This window comes from Cetorhinus maximus, chromosome 20 (genome assembly GCF_964194155.1).
Source record: "Cetorhinus maximus chromosome 20, sCetMax3.hap1.1, whole genome shotgun sequence".
Classification (NCBI taxonomy): Eukaryota; Metazoa; Chordata; class Chondrichthyes; order Lamniformes; family Cetorhinidae; genus Cetorhinus; species Cetorhinus maximus.
Window position 1 is genome coordinate 53,964,648 of NC_135898.1, and position 18,910 is coordinate 53,983,557.

General features: G+C 41.2%; 1 protein-coding gene across 1 annotated transcript in view; it reads right to left on the reverse strand.

Moving 5' to 3' along the window:
* vwa2 (von Willebrand factor A domain containing 2) overlaps window positions 1-868 on the reverse strand; it is a 96,121-nt gene extending 95,253 nt beyond the window's left edge. The window contains exon 1 of the mRNA XM_078564694.1: window positions 222-868. Coding sequence (XP_078420820.1) covers window positions 222-292 — 71 coding nt within the window. The 5' untranslated portion in view covers window positions 293-868. The remainder of the gene's footprint in view (window positions 1-221) is intronic.
* Between the last annotated feature and the right edge of the window lie 18,042 nt (window positions 869-18,910).

Below are 18,910 nucleotides of genomic sequence, written 5' to 3' on the forward strand. Positions count from 1 at the left end.
AAAAATTTGGTTTAGGCTTTAAACGTTGCTAGTTGCTGCGTTGCTAGTTATTAGAATTATACATTGTTTCTTGATTATGTATTTTCATCGGTCATTTCATATCAAAAGCCATTAGATTTTGCAATTATCCAAGAATCATACATTTCTCCCTTAATTGTACAACTTTGACTGACACCTAGCTGCCAAAGGTGTTTTATATTAAATAGGTCATTTGTACAGACCTCTTTTGTTTCCTTTTGTGCCTGTTTGTTCCCGGGCAGACAGAACGTGCCTTGCTTATGAAATAGGTCATTCTGGACAATGGGCCAATTTCCTAGTTAGCATTTCGCGTTAATAACTCTGATTTTTTTCCCCCCTCTCTCCTTCCGATCGCGGTTCAGACAGAAATGCTAATTCCTGCACAGAAAAATCACTCTTTCAGCACCTTCCAAGATAACGACACGAGTGAACATTTGCGCCTGTTCGACGCCAACTAACCGTGTCCGCTGGAATTTAATCAAAGATCCGGTGTGGGTTTGAAACCAGGAGGGTTCCCCCGCCGCCCGTGTTTACGGAAATCACACACAGCAGGTTGGGCAGAACAGATGCAGGCGGCGGATGCCGTTCGGGTTGTACCATTCGTGCACATTCTGTCCCATGTATCTTTTAAAACTGGCGAGCTATGACTAATAGCGAACACGGTGTTGAAGAAATTCACTCAACCCTGGAGTTAAACTTGTTTCAATAAACTGGAGGAAAGGATTGCATTTCAAATTGTGCTCCACTTTTCAAATTGATTCACTCGGCAGTGCTGCAGTTTACAGAGCCGGTCCACCGAGACGGCCCTTTGTATTGCCATCGGTTTAAAGAACGTCTGTTAGGTAGACTTGGAACTCCAGCCGCCCATCTCGCAAACACTAAAATTCCATCAAACAAAAAACTACCGAGAGAATATTAAGACTTTATTCCCCCCCCCCCCCCCGCTTCAATCACATAACGAGAGGAGATTAACATTTTTTAGCTGAAAATGTCTCTCAGACCTGTCATTTTACCATTGCTCCTTCCATCATGGACGGGGCAAAGGGGTAAGCGAGGCTGAACCTGAGACTTCGGCTACATCCAAACTATAACAAAAAGCGAACACGATTCGGCCCTTTTATAAACCTTGAAATCGATTCAACTCCCATAAATTCACTAAACTGGAAAAATGAAAACAATGTTGACAAATTCTAGATGTTTAATAACGATTTGCGGCCGCAAAAAGTGTAAATAAATCAACTAAACAGAATGCTGAGTTCCATTGCATTAACTTTTGACAATTGCTTAAATCCTCTGGCGGACGGTAAGTGGAAGTGTGTGTGTGTTTGTGGTGATCCTGAATCGTCCTGATTGAACCACAATAATTAAATCACCTCAATATCAGCAACGGGCAACATTTCACCATATCACAAAAAAAACATCTGAGACGGAGAGATTGTTCCTCAATCAGTGAAAGTTTTGTGGCGCTGGGTTATGAGTGACTGCAGAAAATATCTAATTTGTGAATGCCGCAGTTGAGAGTCTTGGGCTACACAGAACAGAACGATAGAGGTTTCGGCCACCATGAGCAACTGCTGTTGGTGACAGATTAAAAGTGTAAAACATTTACATTTGCATTACCCATGACTGAGATTAAACGGATACAATTCACTCACCATTTGAGGTTGCGGCTATCAGTACTGCCTGGAGTTTGAAATCAGTCTGCTTGTTTGCAGAGTTCAGAGGCAGATGTGAGCTCCGCACTTTTCACTTCCGGGGATGCTGTGTGGGGTGCTCATTAGTAAATGAAACAGATTAAGAAGCAGCCGCAGTGTCAACTTTCATTCCACTTCAGTTATGCAATCTCAAGACCCCGTGATTCATTGGCTGTCTTCAGCACTCACCAGCTAGTTCATTACACAACTCAGATTCTTTGCTTCGATGAATCTGAAGGTGTCTTTATTTCTGTTGAGGCAGGATTTGTTTCCATTCGGGATTCGGCTCAAATTCCCTGAGGCCAAGAATTGATCGATACACTTTTCTGACTAAGTTTATCATGGGATACATTTTTTTTTTGTTTTTATAAAACCAACCCTATTAAGTTTTAAAATCATACTTTGAGCTTTCAGCTTTGCATTGTCTTGCACTTGTTCTTACTGTTTGTGAGTGGCTTAGTGAGTGTCCATGCGATGAGGAGGTCGGTCAGATTGACTATAGAATTTCCCTGCGACGAGCTCCTACTTTCAGGTCAGCAGTTGTGAAGTGTCAGGCGAAGCCGACAAACTACCCCGCCAGTTGGGGTAAAGCACAGTAATCCACCCTGGCGCCAATGGTCCCAGATGACAGAGGAACACCTTCGGTCCGTCCGCAAGCATGACCCAGACCTCCCTGTCGCTTACCATTGCAACACTCCACCCTGCTCTCATGCCCACATGTCCGTCCTTGGCCTGCTGCAGTGTTCCAGTGAAGCTCAACGCAAACTGGAGGAACAGCACCTCATCTTCCGACTAGGCACTTTACTGCCTGTGGGACGTAACATTGAATTCAATAACTTCAGAGCATGAAATCTCTCCTCGATCCCCACCCCCTTTCCGACCCTCCTTTTATCTAATAATTTATAATTTTTATATTTTTCTTTCCCCACCTATTTCTATTATTTTTAAATGTATTTCCATCCATTGTTTTATCTCTACCTTTAAGCCCATTTCAATTCTGTTGAAGGGTCGTGAGGACTCAAAATGTCGACTCTTTTCTTCTCCACCGATGCTACCAGACCTGCTGAGTTTTTCCAGGTAATTCTGTTTTTGTTTTCAATTCCTTTCCCCTACCCCACCTCTACTAGGGCCATCTATCACTTGGTCGTCCTGCTTTCCACCCTTAATGTCACCATTAGCACATCCTTTAGCTATCACCAGCGTCAACACCCCTTTGTCCTTTTGTCTATGACATCTTTGGCAATCTCTTCTTTGCCTCCACCTCTCACTGGCCCTCTATCCAGCTCCACCTGTCCCACCCGCCTCAAACAGCTTATATTTCACCTCATTTCTAATTTTCTTTAGTTCTGATGAAGAGTCTGATGAAACGTTAACTGTACTCCTCTCCACAGATGCTGTCAGACCTGCTGAGTTTTTCCAGCTATTTTTGTTTTTGTCCCAGATGACTTGTTGGTTATCCCCACACACATGCCGTCTGACCTGCCCAGTATTTCCCACATTTTCTGGTTTTGTTACAGTTCTCAAGCATCTGCAATATTTTGGTTTTATAATGATATAGTTTGCCCTTGGACATATTTTAATGTATAGTGACATTGCTTATTAGGGGGAGCAAGACCACAACAATCCTATGTTGAGAGGGTCCTGTTGTAAAAGGTGCCTTGAAGTATGTTGCACTTCACTTCTGCACTGTCTGGAACTCCAGGAGAGTACCTGTTCAATGGAGTGGAGGAACTGTCCATTCTTATCTGGATAGGCTGACTTGGATATGAGGTTGGCCTTTCTGCTTTGAAGGAAAAAACTTCAAGGATTCCATCCTAACCCTTGTGCACACCAGGGACAGATCTGTATCACAGTCAGTGCTGTGGTAGCTGTGTGTGTTGAGAATGCTGTTGAGAAAGTCACCTCTGTTGATGATCAGGTCCAGCTGGATGCCCTGATCTTGGATGTCTCCAGGCCGCCGCGTGGCATGGTTTGTTCAGAAAGGGTGCTAGTTACACAAAGCTCATGGTAGCAGCAAAGCTCAAGTAATCTCTGTCCATTTTCTCATTTATCTTTCCCATGTCATGATGTCCCGAGGCAGGAGGGTCATCTCGTTATCCATGCCAACTCTTGCACTGAAATCCCCCAGTACATAACAATGTTCTATCTTAGGGATTCCGCTGATAGAGCAGTTCTATGAGGAGACAGTGTTGGAGCATTGAACCTCACGAGGTTATCTGGCCCTGTTTGAGTTGACAGGCAGATAGAGAGAGCACACTTTGAACCATTTGTGGGAGTTCAATCATCGAGAGCAGCGAGTTCCTTACAGCAAAGCCTACATCTTGCTCACATGTTTCCTCTGAACTCTTCCCCTGCCAGATGACCATGTAATGTTTTCCTTTCAGTAATTTGATCGTGGCAAGCCTGGTCTCTTATAGGGACGCTATGTCGATGTTCAACCTATCAAGTTCCATTTCGATCACAGCAGTCTTGTGCACATTATCGACCAGCTGCAAGTTGTCTGTCAGTCCCATGTTAATAATCCTGACATCCCAGCTTGCCAATCGAAGAATTAGCAACTTTTTTTTGTTTGTCTGATGCGATGGATTCCATCCATTTGTTAAGCAGAAACTTTAAACTCCAAGCACCCACTAAAGCAGATCTACCATGAGAGAACTTTTTGATGAGGATCTTGCACCATGGTGCTGCAATCAGGTGAGAACCTGACTCCAGAGTTGCGCAGGTATTGCAGCAGTGCACGTATAACTGCACATATGGATGAGAATACAATCCAGAGTATATTCTCTGATCTCTCATTTAGTCTTTTGCAAAATGGAAGGAGGTATACCACTATTTCTGTGGGTTGTAGGAAAGAAAGTTGGAAAAGCTTATAAGGGAAAATAAAGATGGAAATAAATTGCTTTGGGATTCAGTGGAAGTTTTGGGATATGATTATCAAAATATTTATTAATTATTGGTAATTAAAATGTCACATTTTCATTAATTTGATATCTTTATAATCATGTGATTTCTGTTCTACAGTTGTGAAAATACTGATGGAGAAAAATAAACATTTGCAATTTGCAGTGGGAGGTGGTGGTATAGTAATATGGCCACTGGACTAGTAATTCAGAGACCCAGAGTAATGCTCTGGGGACTTGGATTCGAATCTCACCATGGCAGATGGTGGAATTTGAATTCAATAAATACCTGGAATTAAAAGTCTGATGATGACCATGAAATCATTGTTGATTGGCATAAACACCTATCTGCATTTTTTTTAAAAAAACATCTGGTTCACTAATGTCCTTTAGGGAAGGAAGTCTGGTCTGGCCTACATGTGACTCCAGACCCACAGCAATGTGGTTGACTCTTAAATGCCCTCTGAACAAGGGCAATTAGGGATGGGCAATAAATGCTGTCCTAGCCTGTGATGTCCACATCCCATGAATGAAAGGAAACAGGTTGGTCAGCAATGTTCCACTGTTGTAATTCAGCAAATTCCCACTTTTACATTCATCTGACAAAAAATGAAAAATGTATGTGTTGGCCCAGATTTTGCAATTGTAAATACAGCAAAACCAATTTAGTCATTACAACTGTGAAACTGACAGCAAATTCTGGCATCCTTATATGCACAGTAACTGTGCATATAAGGATGCCAGAATTTGCTATCACTGATTCCCTGCTCCTCCACACAGTGGACTGTTGACATCCCCACATTTGGAAATCCAGGACCTGATGGTCTACATCCCAGGAGAGTTAGCTGCAGAGATAGTGGATGCGCTGGTTATTTTCCAAAATTTCCTAGATTCTAGAATGGTCCCAGCAGATTGGAAGTTAGCAAATGTAACACCGCTATTAAAGAAAGGAGGGAGAGAAAACATAGGACTACTGGCCAGTCAACCCCAAAAGCATACTTGCTGTTGTTAAAGATATTCTCGGTGCGGTCTTGAGGGCTTTGGTGAGGGCCATAAGTTCGGCAACCTGTGCAGAGAGGTCTCCTGGGAGACTTCCCTCAGCAATAATGATGCCCCCATAGGGCATCACTGCCCAGCCTGACCTAGGGGCTCCGCTCTCATACTTCCATGACCTGTCCACAAACAGGGTGAAGTCTGCATCTTCCAGGGGCTCCTTGCAGATCCCACTGTGGTCTTCTGAGATGATAGGGGAGACACACGAGTGCGAGGATACTATGTCCATGATACCTTCCGCCGGATTGGGGCTCATATCTCTTAACTATTTGTACTGACTTATCCTTTGGCAGCAACACTGCTTTCCATGTAGCTCTCCAGCTGTCTGATGCTCTCTTTAATCTACCAGTATTCAATAGTTCCACCAATCTATGTCTGGCACATAAGATGACCTCCCCGGTCATCACCATGGGCTCACTAAACTTTATAGACCAGGTAGCACAATCGATTGCGGCTACACACCGGGGCATTCCGGTAACAAAAGGGATCTGTTTTGCGGAGATGTTTTTTTAATCAACATCCTGCTTTAACAATGACTTAAGACGGATGTAATTTGAATTTTAACATCTTTTCTTAACTCATATGTTTAGAAAAGTTCAAATTGGATTCCTGCCAAACTTCAGGCTCATTTTTATATTTTGGGAATAAACTGTATTGCTTTATTAAATTATTTTCTCAGCCAGGAACACACAGCATTTTAAAATTAATGTCATATGTTTCTAAACCTTTTAGCTTCCTCCTCAAACTAAGCAATTTGCTGTGGCGATGACTGCGGTTACCCTCTTGCCTGTGAGTATTCCCTTTTTACACTTTGTGTCTACCTCAGTAGCCCACTCCATTATTTCAGCGTAATCCATCCCTACCGGTATTGCCAATTCAAGGACTTTCTGGTTAAAAGAGGGATGAAGTCCTGAACATATTTTTAAAAACATTGTCTGGGTTATTCAGGCTGGAGAAATCACAATAGGCAGTGTATTTCCTTTCGGCATACTCATATACACCTGCGCCTTTGTTTTGTGTCACGCCTACAACCGCTGACCAATTGGATCGGGCACTTCTTGATCCTCCCTTGAACAGTCTCTTGAATCGATTGTATCTACCTACTCAGGATAAAACCTGGGTGTTTATCCACCTCCCACCGGAAACTAAATTATTCACTTGTGGCCAAATCTGGTGGGGCACTTTAGATCTCACTAGGACTTGTATGTCCTCAGGGTGGAGTGAGCAGATAGATTATTTCCTCCAAGTTGTTCCAGCAATAAGTTTTTGCATGGTTTTGTCCAGGGGAGGTATGTCCCGAGTCATCATTTGTCTCTCCGCCAGGGTGAAGGGACAGATTTTACTTTTGTTTGGGTGTTTCCCTGATTGTCCTGCTTTGTTCTACACAATAGGGGCTATGGCCACTGGTCCTTTCGTCTCTGTCTCAGGCAGAACTGAGGGAGACACGGCATTACATTTTGGTGCAAAAACAAAAATATCTGGAAAAACTCAGCAGGTCTGACACCATCTGCAGAGATGGATACAGCTGACATCGAGTCTGTATGACCCTTTATCAGAACTAAGACATATAGAAATGTGGTGAAATATAAGCTGGTAGAGGGGGGTGGGACAGGTAGAGCTCGATAGGGGGCCAGTGATAGGTGGAGGCCAAGAAGAGACTGCCAAAGATGTCATTGACAAAAAGACAAAGGAGTGTTGACGGTGGTGATATTATCAATTTGTATTTTTGTTTTTGTTCTAGATTTCCAGCATCAGCAGTATTTTGCTTTTATATTACATTTTGGTGGCTGTTCCCAGTCCCAGTCATCATCCTGGCTGTTGCATTCAGCAGCCTAATTTCCCAGTCCTCCCCAGTCAATGGAGTCAGTACTATCTGGGGATGTAAGTCTCGATCTTGGTGCCTGTCTCGCACTTATTTTATTTTGCTTTTTCCCAATCTGATTTTTTGCACGTTCGCTGAGTCCTAAGTCACTACTGATACTGATGATATATCTTTCTCTTCCTTATCCTGAGCATCCCACCACCTCTTCTGTTTAGCTGGGGGCTCCTCCGGATCCCATCCTTTCTTCCTCATTTTCTTTATTAGTTTCTTATTTGTATCCGTTAAAAATTTAGTTATCGACCCTTCCAGTCCCCACTCATTTTCATCTAGTCTGGACATAATATACAGTACCTCGTCTCTGGTCTGCACTTCGGCGGTTCTGACCTGCCTGTCTCTTGGCCCAGCACCAAGGGATTGTTCTGACCTGCCTGTCTCTTGGCATGGCTCTATGCCAAGGAATGGTTCTGACCTATCTACTGGCTAATGATACCTCACCTCTGACCCATGCTCCAACGGTTCTGACCTGCCTGCCCCCAGTGTGGGTCTATCTGGCCTGTCGCCTAGGGACGGTTCTGACCTGCCAACTGGTGGCTCCGAGGCTGATTGCGCAGCTCCTTCTTTGTCACCTCCAGGACTCTCAGGTTCGAGTCTCCGCAAACTGTGTCTTGTGATCGCCGGATTTACACCCTAACTATGGATGGTGAAGTAAAAGTACTCACCCGCCTGGTGCGTCCAACCGATTAGTTCCTCAGTCGTTGGTGGAGACCCTGCTCACAGCACCAATTGCTCTGGAGTATCTTATAAGGCACTCGACACAGAGTCAACTATGGGTAGACTCAAACAGCAATTTTTATTTAGTACAAGTGTGCACACAGGGGAAATGTCCCTTCAGAATGCACTAAAAGGCAATTCGAAGTTACACAGTTTCAGACAATTGTATGTACCATCTTTGGGATACCTCATCATTAACTCTCAATGTTTTTATCTTGTACGTCTAGTTTGTTACATCCATAATTACAAATTAGTTTACAACACAAACACGAAATAACCTATGCAGCACATCCATTATCACAAGGAATTTGTAAAACAATCACAGAATGGCCTGACCTTTTGCACAAATGATGTCCGCAGTTTATTCCAAAACATGAATTTTGCTTATCTATCCTGATATTTCACTGCAGTGCCTAGTCACCTGCATATCTTAGCTTGTCTCCCTGAGGTTAAGCAATTCAGTTTATTATAGTATAATTCATAGGCCATTCATCAACTTATTTTATCCTGACCCAAAGGTCACAATTCTTAACTTATCATGAACTGGTCCATAGGATAGTCATCAACTTCCTGGGCTGGCCAGAAGGTGATATTCATTCTAATTTTTTTTTACTGCATATCTTATATCCATAACTTGGCCAAGTCTGCGTAAGAAATTGGGGTCTTTAATAAGTGGGCATTTTCTGCATTTTATAGGATTAGCTAAGCTAAAAAAGCATTTGGCTTTCTCTCTGAAAAGAGGATTTCTAAATACTTTGACCTCCAAACAGTCTAAACTCAGGCTGCTATGTTGACATTTGTAAGCTGGTAGGATGGCATTTTGTGCACTCCCTTATCTATGCAATCATTTAGAAAGGACCAAGATAAAACCCTCAAGTGTGATGCAAACTAAAAAGCTGACCTCGAGCAGGGTGATGCACAAGGCAGGGTGGTTACGACCCTGACATTTTGAGTACCTGTCCTGTGGCAATTTGACAGAATAGTTTGAATGGGTGATTGACACTATGTAAGCTACCAGCACCACTCCCCCAAGAGGGTATATATATTGATTGTATGCTGTTGAGAACCTTGTGAGGTACTGCTCAGGTTGCAGTACTTGTTGATAACCACCTTCTTCAGAATGAAGGAGGAGGAGGAGGAGGAGGAGGAAGATGAAATCAACACACTCTGTGCCAACCATTTGTCCGCCCTCTGGAATCAGTAAATAGCTCTCAACTGTTACGGGTCGTATACTTTTTTTTGTCTAATTAATGTATCATATCTAAACTGTTGTTTCTTAATAAACGATCTTAAAATTATTTACGTTATGGCACAGCCGATGGTAAATGCTGAGTTGTTCAAATCCCAGAAGGAAACTTGAAACAGCTACCACAACTAATTTTGCAATTTGCATGTTCTGAGATGCGTGCTTTGAATTCAGTAGTAATAAGACGAGCAAGTCTTATAGGTTTCTCACCAAACTAAATTAAACCTTCATCAATAGAATAAATTATTTTAAATACATACATCTACAAATTACTATGATAACTTTTAAATTCCCTAGTTAATCTAACTCCCAGTTACACTTTTGTTAAGGCAACAGTAAGACACACAGATTTTAAAAGACCCAGGCAAAGAAACATGATACCCTGAACAATCCAATTCAAACTGAGTTTTCTTAATTCCAGTACTTTGTAGACAGCAGCACGAGGCTTAGATGCTGAAGGCATTTCACGCTGGTCTTAAAATGCCTACCCTTACAAACAGCCTTTGCTCCTTTATACATATTTTCTCCTCTGAATGCAAATTCCCATTGTTTCATTATGTCTTTGGACTTTACTTCCTTGATCATAAAAATCTCTCAGTGCAAATGTTACCAATAATCTTTGCAAAAAATAAACACACTGTTTCTGAACTTCACCTGGCCAGGTAACACATTTCATTATCTCTCTTTGAATCCAATCTAGTCTAGTTTATTTAAAAATGTAAATGTCCTTTCACACCTTACATTCTAAGCTCCCCCCATGTTTACCTACTAAACATTTCAAACCTAGCTCATCTTCTAATACATCAAATCCTTCAGAACAGTTGCCTTTAATCCAATTAAATCTCACACACACATTTTTATATATATATATATCTATATATAATATATATATATAGATAGACACAGGTACCACTCTTTTACAATCAATTCCAATTAACATTATTATATCTTCCTGACATCACTCTCCCTATTAAAAAATGAACCATCACAATTTAAAAAGACAGCTTCATTTTCTGAACTCATCTTACATTACCTCTTATATTTATTACACTATTACATTATCAGATGCATGCATTAACATAATATATACACAAATTCTTCTTATGAACAGAAATCATTTCAGTTCCGTGTCCAGGTTTAAATGTCCAATTTTTCTTTAAAGCTTCAACTCTCGATAATGCATCTGCCATCAGATTTTCTCATCCTGCTACGTGTATGATGTGTAGGTTAAATGGTTGCAGTAATAAACTCCATCTGAATAGCCTTGCACTTCTGCCTTGAAATTTGTCCAGAAACCTTAAAGGATTGTGGTCTGTATAAACAATTGTTTCTGACAAATTGTTTGCAACGTAAATCTCAAAATGCGGCAACACTAACACTAACACCAAGCCCAAAGCCTCATTTTCAATCTTCTCTGTTGTGCATTCAACTTCCGTGAAAAATACCCAATGGTTTCTCAATTCCAGCATCATCATCTTGTAGCAGTATGGCCCCAACACTTATATCACTTGTGTCAACGGCCAACTTAAATTGCTTCACATAATTAGATATGGCCAAAACTGATGTCATAGTTAATACAGTTTTCAAACTGTCAAATGCCTTCTGACACTCCAGTGTCCTGTTTTGTTCTTTAATAATTCAGTCAATGGAGCAACCACACTGCTAAAATTTGGTACAAATTTCCGATAAAACCCACTCATACACAAATCTAAAAAATTCTTGATTTGTTGTAGGCACAGGGAAATCCACGATAGCCTTGACTTTCACATCTCTCGGATGTCCAAGGGTATGGCCTAGATACATAACTTGTGCTTTTGAAAACTCACTTTTAGCCAAGTTCACCTCCAAATTAGCTTCTTGTAATCGAGTAAATAATTCTTCCAGGTTATAAGTGCTCTTCCCACGTCTGACTGAAAAGTATCAAGTCGTCAATATAAACAGTACAATTGCTCAGACTTGCAATTACTTTGTTTGTCACTCTGAAATGTTGCAGGTGCATTTTTCATACCAAACTACAGGAATTTAAACTGACATAGCCCATCTGGTGTCAAAAAAGCTGATATCCCCTTTGCTCTCCCTGATAATGGTACTTGCCAATATTCTTTTAGCAAGTCAATCTTTGTGAAAAATTTTGATTGTCCCACTTTCTCAATACAGTCTTCCGACCATGGTATAGGGTATGAATCCACTTTTGTCACCGCATTCACCTTCAATAGTCCACACAGTCTGTGTGTTTCATCTGGTTTCGGTGCAGCACAGTAGGCGAACTCCAGTTACTGCAAATAGACTCAATTATATCACTTTGAAGCATGAATTTGATTTCTTTTTGTACTAGTGATAAATTTGTCGGATTCAATCTATAAGGATGTTGCCTTAGCGAAGATGAAACTTCCACAGACACATCATGTAGAGTTAACTTTGTCCTTCCCAACTTATTTCCACAAATATATTTCTGTGACTACAATAGCTTCTCCGAATCACTTTGACACTTGTCTGGAAGGTAACTCAGCATTATATTTACATTTTTAAGTAACCTCTCATTATCCAGTTTGATTAAAGGAAAATCAATTTCACAATTTCTACTTCTTTCTCATTATCTACCTACCTTTTGGTCCTTTTCTCTGTCAAAGTATTTTTAAGCATATTTATATGACACACCCTCTGCTTCTTTCTTCTTTCTGGAGTATTTATTAAATAAATCACTTCACTCAGCTTCTTTTCAATCCTGTAAGGCCCATTAAATATTGCCTTTAATGAGACACCCAATGCTGGTAACAGAACCAGCACTTTCTCTCCAACAACAAAACTACGAGCTGTAGCTTTCCTGTCTGCCTTCACTTTCATCACTTGCTGTGATATCTTTAAATGTTCCCTAGCCAACTTACATACTCTATCCAATCTCTCTCTGAAATTTGACACATAATCCAGGAGGGTAGTTTCTGAAATTTGACCCAATTTCTCATGAGCCAATTTCACTGGTCCTCTCACCTCATGATCATAAACTAGTTCAAAAGGACTAAAACCAGGCAATGCATTAGGAATGTCCCTAATAGCAAATAACAAGGATGGAATTCCCTTACCCCAATCCTGTGGATATTCCTGACTATACACCCTTATTATAGTTTAAAAGAGTTTGATGCCATCTTTCCAAAGCCCCTTGTGACTCAGGATGATAAGCTGTTGACTTAAATTGTTTTATCCCCAAACTGTTCATTACTTCCTTAAACAATTGTGACATGAAATTTGAACCCTGATCTGATTGTATTTCTTTAGGTAAACCACATCTTGTAGTAAAAAATTTAGTCAACTCTTCCACAATTTTCTTTGTTGTAATATTTCTCAAAGGTTTGCTTCTGAAAGCCTGGTAGACACATCCATTATTGTCAGTAAGTACTGATTTCCACTTTTAGCCTTAGGGAGGGGTCCTACACAATTAATCATGACCCTAGTAAAAAGTTCTTCAAATGCTGTAACGGGAATTAAAGGTGCTGGCTTAATCACTGCTTGTGGTTACCCTATCACCTGAAACGTGTGACATGTTCTACAAAATTTGACTACATCTCTATGCAATACAGGCCAATAAAAATGTTTCTGTATCTTTGTCTAATTCCTAAATGTCCCCCCATTGGAATTTCATGAGCTATCCTCAGAATCTCATTTTTATATCCAAAATGGTATTACTATCTGATGCACCTTCCTTCAGCTTTCATTTACTGAAGCATGATAAGGCCTCCATTTTCTCATTAAAACATTACCCTTTAGGTAAACATTGTGGAGTACATTTTGCCTTTGTTTCTGAGTATGTTTTATGTTTTATTTGCAAATCCTTTTTCTGTAACTCCCCTAACCTCCTTGAGTTAAACACTTCAGCTGAATTGTCCTCTGTTCTTTCTTCCTGAACAATGTTATCAAACACAGTGTCAGCTAATTGGATTTCCATACATTCTCCCTGCCTATGAACTTCCTGTTTCAACCTATGAGCCTGTGATCTTGTTAGCACACAATCTGGTAACAATGCAGGATGTTCTCTGCAACACTTCTGTTGAAAACACTTCTATAGGCTGCTCAACTGCCATAGGCTTCAGTCACATCTGTGATCCAGCTATTTTATTACACAGAATAAATTGAACCCTTGCAATGAGCACTTTTTCCACTACTCCAACATTCACCTTACATGTTTTCCACTTAGTCTTTAAATTTATCTTCCACAATGGAATAGGTTTAGCATTTCCATGAATCCCACTTATTATCACCTATTCCTGCAATACTCCCTCTGAACAATAAATGTCATTATCCCACAACATTAAGGATTGACTAGCTCCTGTGTCTCTTAAAATTTTTACATCTTTACCTACACCACCCTGTACACATGGAAAGACATTCCCTTCACTCAAAGTTTTTAAACATTTCTGTAACCTGCTCCTTAGAATTATCTCAGGTAAATTGTGAACAAATTCACATTTCTTTACCTATCACTGATTCTCCTTGTTTTACCTGTACACAAACCACTGTTTTTTTCTGTGCCTGAACCTGAGAACCCACAATACTTTTACTTCCAGTACTTTTATGCATCCCTATAATTCCAACAGATTTTCCCTGCAATTTCCAGCACAGCTTTTGTATGTCCAACTTTATTACAATGAAACATCTCAATTTTTGAATGTCACTTCTACCCTCAGCACCTTCCTTTTTATTCTATGAAAAAACTTCCTGTGAATTTCCACCTACTCCTCCTCTTCCCTGACTACCCACCTTCCTTTCACCTTCCCACTTTCTATCCTTTTGATTTAAAAGGGTGACCAAAAAAAGGTTTAGCTTTATGAACTGACTCATAATCATTAACTATCTCTGCTGCTTGTCTTATCATTTCAACCCCCTGTTCCTCCACAAGAGTTCTCACTACCGAAGGAATTCTTCTAAAAGAATTACTTCACTAAGAGCTGCATATGTTGTCTCCATCTTTAATGCCCATATCCATCAGTCAAAATTACTTTGTTTTACTCTTTCAAACTCAATATATGCTTGCCCAGGCTGTTATCTCATATTCCTAACTTTCTGCCTGTATGCCTCAGGAACCAACTCATATGCACTCAAAATAGTCTTTTTTACCACGTCATATTTCACTGACATTTCTTCTGACAGTGAAGCATAAACCTCATGTGCTCTGCCTACCAACATGGATTGTAGCAACAATGTCCAGTTTTCCTGTGGCCATTTTATCTGCTTAGCTATCTTCTCAAATGAAATAAAGAATGCTTCAACATCTCTTTCCTCAAACTTTGGAAGAGCTTGTACAAATTTAAACATCTCCCCACTGAGTTCTGATATGGAAATGAGTCCTCCTCACCTACTGCGTCTCTTTTTTAACTGCCTGCATTTTAAGCTGGAATTCTCTCTCCCTTTTTCTCTTTCCTCCTTTTCTAACCTTGCCATTTCTAATTTCTTTTCTTGTTTTCTTTCTCTCTCCTGCCTGTTCCCTTTGAAATGCTCTTCCTTTTTCTTTTCCTGCTGCCTCTAGCTCAGGTTTTTTTCATTTCCTTTGCTTGATCAAGTTCAAGCTTCTTCATTTCTAACTGAAGTCTCACTACCTCCACCTGTGACTCACTAATGTCAGGTATTACCTCCAACTTTAAATGCTGTGCCATACCTTCAATTATGTCTGCTTTCTCCACTCCTCCAGGTAACCCCAATTGTAATTTATCAGCCAAATCCATTAACCTTTAGTTACCTTTGTAAACCAGCCAAAGTTATAACTTCAACTCCCAGACAAGTCTGAGCAACTGCCAAAGCCATATTAAAGTCTCACCACTTAAAAAAAAAACCTCACACCTACTCCTGAATTCAAAGTGCTTCTCGTATTCATAACCTTAAAATTCACCAACTCCAACCCAACCAAGGAATCTCAAACATATCCCAGACGAGCCCCCAACTATGTTATGGCACAGCCAATGATAAATGCTGAGATGTTCAAATCCCAGAAGGAAACTTAAAAACTACCACAACCAATTTTGCAATTTGTATGTTTCAAGGTGCGTGCCTAGAATTCAGTGGTAATAAGACCACCAAGGTCTTTTAGGTTTCTTACCAAACTAAATTAAACCTTAATTAATAGAAGAAATGATTTTAAATACATACAACATCTACAAATTGCTACTATGATAACTTCTAAATTCCCTAGATAATTTAACTCCTAGTTACACTTTCATAAGGCAACAGTAAGACACATAGATTTGAAAGACTCAGGCAAAGAAACATGATATCCTGAACAATCCAATTCAAACTGAGTTTTCTTAACTCAAGTACTTGGTAGACAGCAGCTTGAGGCTTAGATGCTGAAGGTTTTTCACACTGGTTAGATCTTAAAATGCCTACCCTTACATACAGCCTTCGCTCCTTTATACATATTTTCTCCTCTGAATGCAAATTCCTATTGTTTCACTATATCCTTGGACTTTACTTCCCTGATTATAAAAATCTCTCAAAGTACAAATTTTACCAGTAATCTTTAGGAAAAACAGTTTCTGAACTTCACCTGGCTGGGTGACACATTTCATTCTGCAGTCGCAACACATCACCTGCCCTGCCATTCTTGGGTTAATAATTTATTTCTTAATTAATTTATAATTAATAAACCCACTACTCCTAATATTCTTTATTACTGCTAGTAAATTTTACTTATACTCATTGAACCTTACAATTACTAATAAATTACATGAGTTTTGAAAGATAAGTGAGCAAAACATTTACAAACCAAGTACTTACCTATTTCCCTGTGACATCATTCTTTTTATTTTTCTCTGTATGCAGTCGGTTGAGTCTGGACTGGACTTGATAGAATAGCCTCTTGCTGGGTTGCTCCCTCTTGAGCTCATTTAACCTCTCGCTGGGACTCTCCCGCTACTTGCCTCTCACACTCTTTTAGCCTCTCACTGCATCTCTCCCTGTCACTATTTCTTACACTATCTTTGCCTCTTACTGGATCTCTCTCCCTCTTGCTGCCTCTGGTGGCCTTTTAGCCTCTCGTCCTGTCTCTCCCTCTCGTGCTATTTTAGCTTCTCATTTGGGTTATAGGAACATAGGAGCAGGAGTAGACCATTCAGTCTATCAAGCCTGCTCTGGCATTCAAACAGCTCATGGCTGATCATCTATCTCTTCTGCCACTTTTCCCCACTATCCCCAAATTCCTTGACATCATTAGTATCCAGAAACCTATCAATTTCTGTCTTGAACATGCTCAGTGATTGAGCTTCCACAGCCCTCTGGAATAGAGAATTCCAAAGAATCACCACCCTCTCAGTGAAGGATTCCTCCTCACCTCAGTCTTAAACGGCCTGCCCCTTGTTCTAAGACTGTGTCCTGCCTTTGCTTTGTCTGTTTTCTAATTTTGCTTACTACTTTTCCACTTCCTGTTACCAGTCTTGCTTCCCTCCAATCTGAGCTCCCTCTCAGGTTCCCATCCCCTTGTCAATCTAGCTGAAACCCTCCCCACCAGCATGAGCAAATCTCTCTGCAAGGATGCGAATACCAGTCCTGCTAAGGTGCAACCCGTCCATCTCATACAGTTCCCACCTACCTAAGGATTGGTCCCAGTGCCTCCAAAATCTGATGCCCTCCCTCCTACACCAATCTCCAGCCATGAGTTCAATTGCTCAGTCCTTCTATTCCTATGCTCACTGGCACATGGCACTGAGAGTAATCCTGAGATTACTACTTTTGAGGTACTATATTTAAATTTCCTACCTAACTCCCTGAACTCTGCTTTCAGGACCTCATCCCTCTTCCCACCTATGTCGTTGGCACCAATGTGGACCACAACTTCTAGTTGTCCACCCTCCCCCAGAAGAATGTCCTCTAGCTGCTCTGTGACATGCTTAACCCTGGCACCAAGGAGGCAATATACCAGCTTGGAGTCACATCTATGGCCGCAAGATTGCCTGTCTGTTCCACTAACTAATGAATCCCCTATCACTATTGCTTTTCAATTCTTTCTCCCTTCCTGTGCAGCTGAGCCACCCATGGTGATACACAATTAGTTCTTGTTGCACTCCTGAGGAACCATTGCCCTCACCAGTATCCAAAATGGAAAACTGGTTAGCTAGTGTGATCAACTCAGGGGAACCCTGCACCACCTAGCGAGTGGGGGAGGGGGTAGGGTTCTTAGACTGCCTGGCGATCACCCATTCCCTCTCTGCATGCTCCTAACTTGCAGTGTGACCACCTCTCTAAACATGCTATGCACATAATTCTCTGCTTCATAGGTGCACGACAGTGCCACTCGAGTTCTGAAACCCAGAGCTCAAACCTCTGCAGCAGGTGACACTTCTTGCAGATGTGTTTGTCTAGGACACATGGTATGTCCATGACTTCCCACATTCCACTCAGGTGAACTGCCCTGCCATACCTTAATTCTTAGAAACTATTTACCAGTTACCCACCAACCAGCTTCATCACCTGTACCAAAGTTATAGCCAAATACTGGAGACTGTGAAAGGTAGATCCAGGTGCTGTAGATTGCTTCCAGGTCCTCTTTATGCCCGGTCTTCTAGGTGCTGACTGCCTCCAGGTCCTCCTTTCCCCCACTCTTCTAGGTGGCGGTTATTGCATCCGGGTCCTCTTTTTGCCTGCTTTTTGCCCATGGGTGGGCGAGGAGGTGAGGTGGTAGGCAAGTGGGTAAGGGTGTCTCCCTCTTGTGCTCTTTTAGCCTCTCGCAGCTCTCTCCCTCATGCGCTGTTTTAGTCTCTTCCCTGGTCTCTTCCTTTTGCTGCCTCTCCTACTCTTTTAGCCTCTCGTTGGGTGTGAAAAGCTACAGAGGGAAGGTAAGTATGTAAGGTGAGTGAGTGAGGGGGGTATGGTGGCAGATGGGTGGGTGTACAGGATAGGGTGACAGCTAAGTGGGTGAAGGGGTAGGATGGCAGGCGAGTGGGGGAGGGTAACAGGTAAGCAGGTGAGGTGTTAGGGTAGCAGATGGGTGGATAAAGTAGTCTAAGGGTCTGGCACATACAAATTAATGTGGGACTGAATACAGTACTGCCCAGAGTGTGATGTAAGAAGGCACATTACCCAGACCTAGGGTCAGTGTGGTGTTGAGCAAAGGCGTGTGAAGACCTAGATATGGAGATAGTTCCTTGCCTGTACCCTTTATTGTATATATGTATATAGTTACAGGTAGTTAAAGACTTGCTGTTACCTACTGAAGACTATGAAGACTTTTTTAAAGAGACACCATTCTGTAATCAATACCCTCCTAACATGGTGGCAACTCAGGATCAAAATCCTTTGAGCTCACTAAAACGTTCAAAAAACAAGAAAATTAACTTCAATAGAAATTCTGACCTGAGAGATGCTCCAGCTGATAGATGCTGAGAAAATTTGCCAGAAAACATTCAGAGAAAAGAGCCTGGAAGCT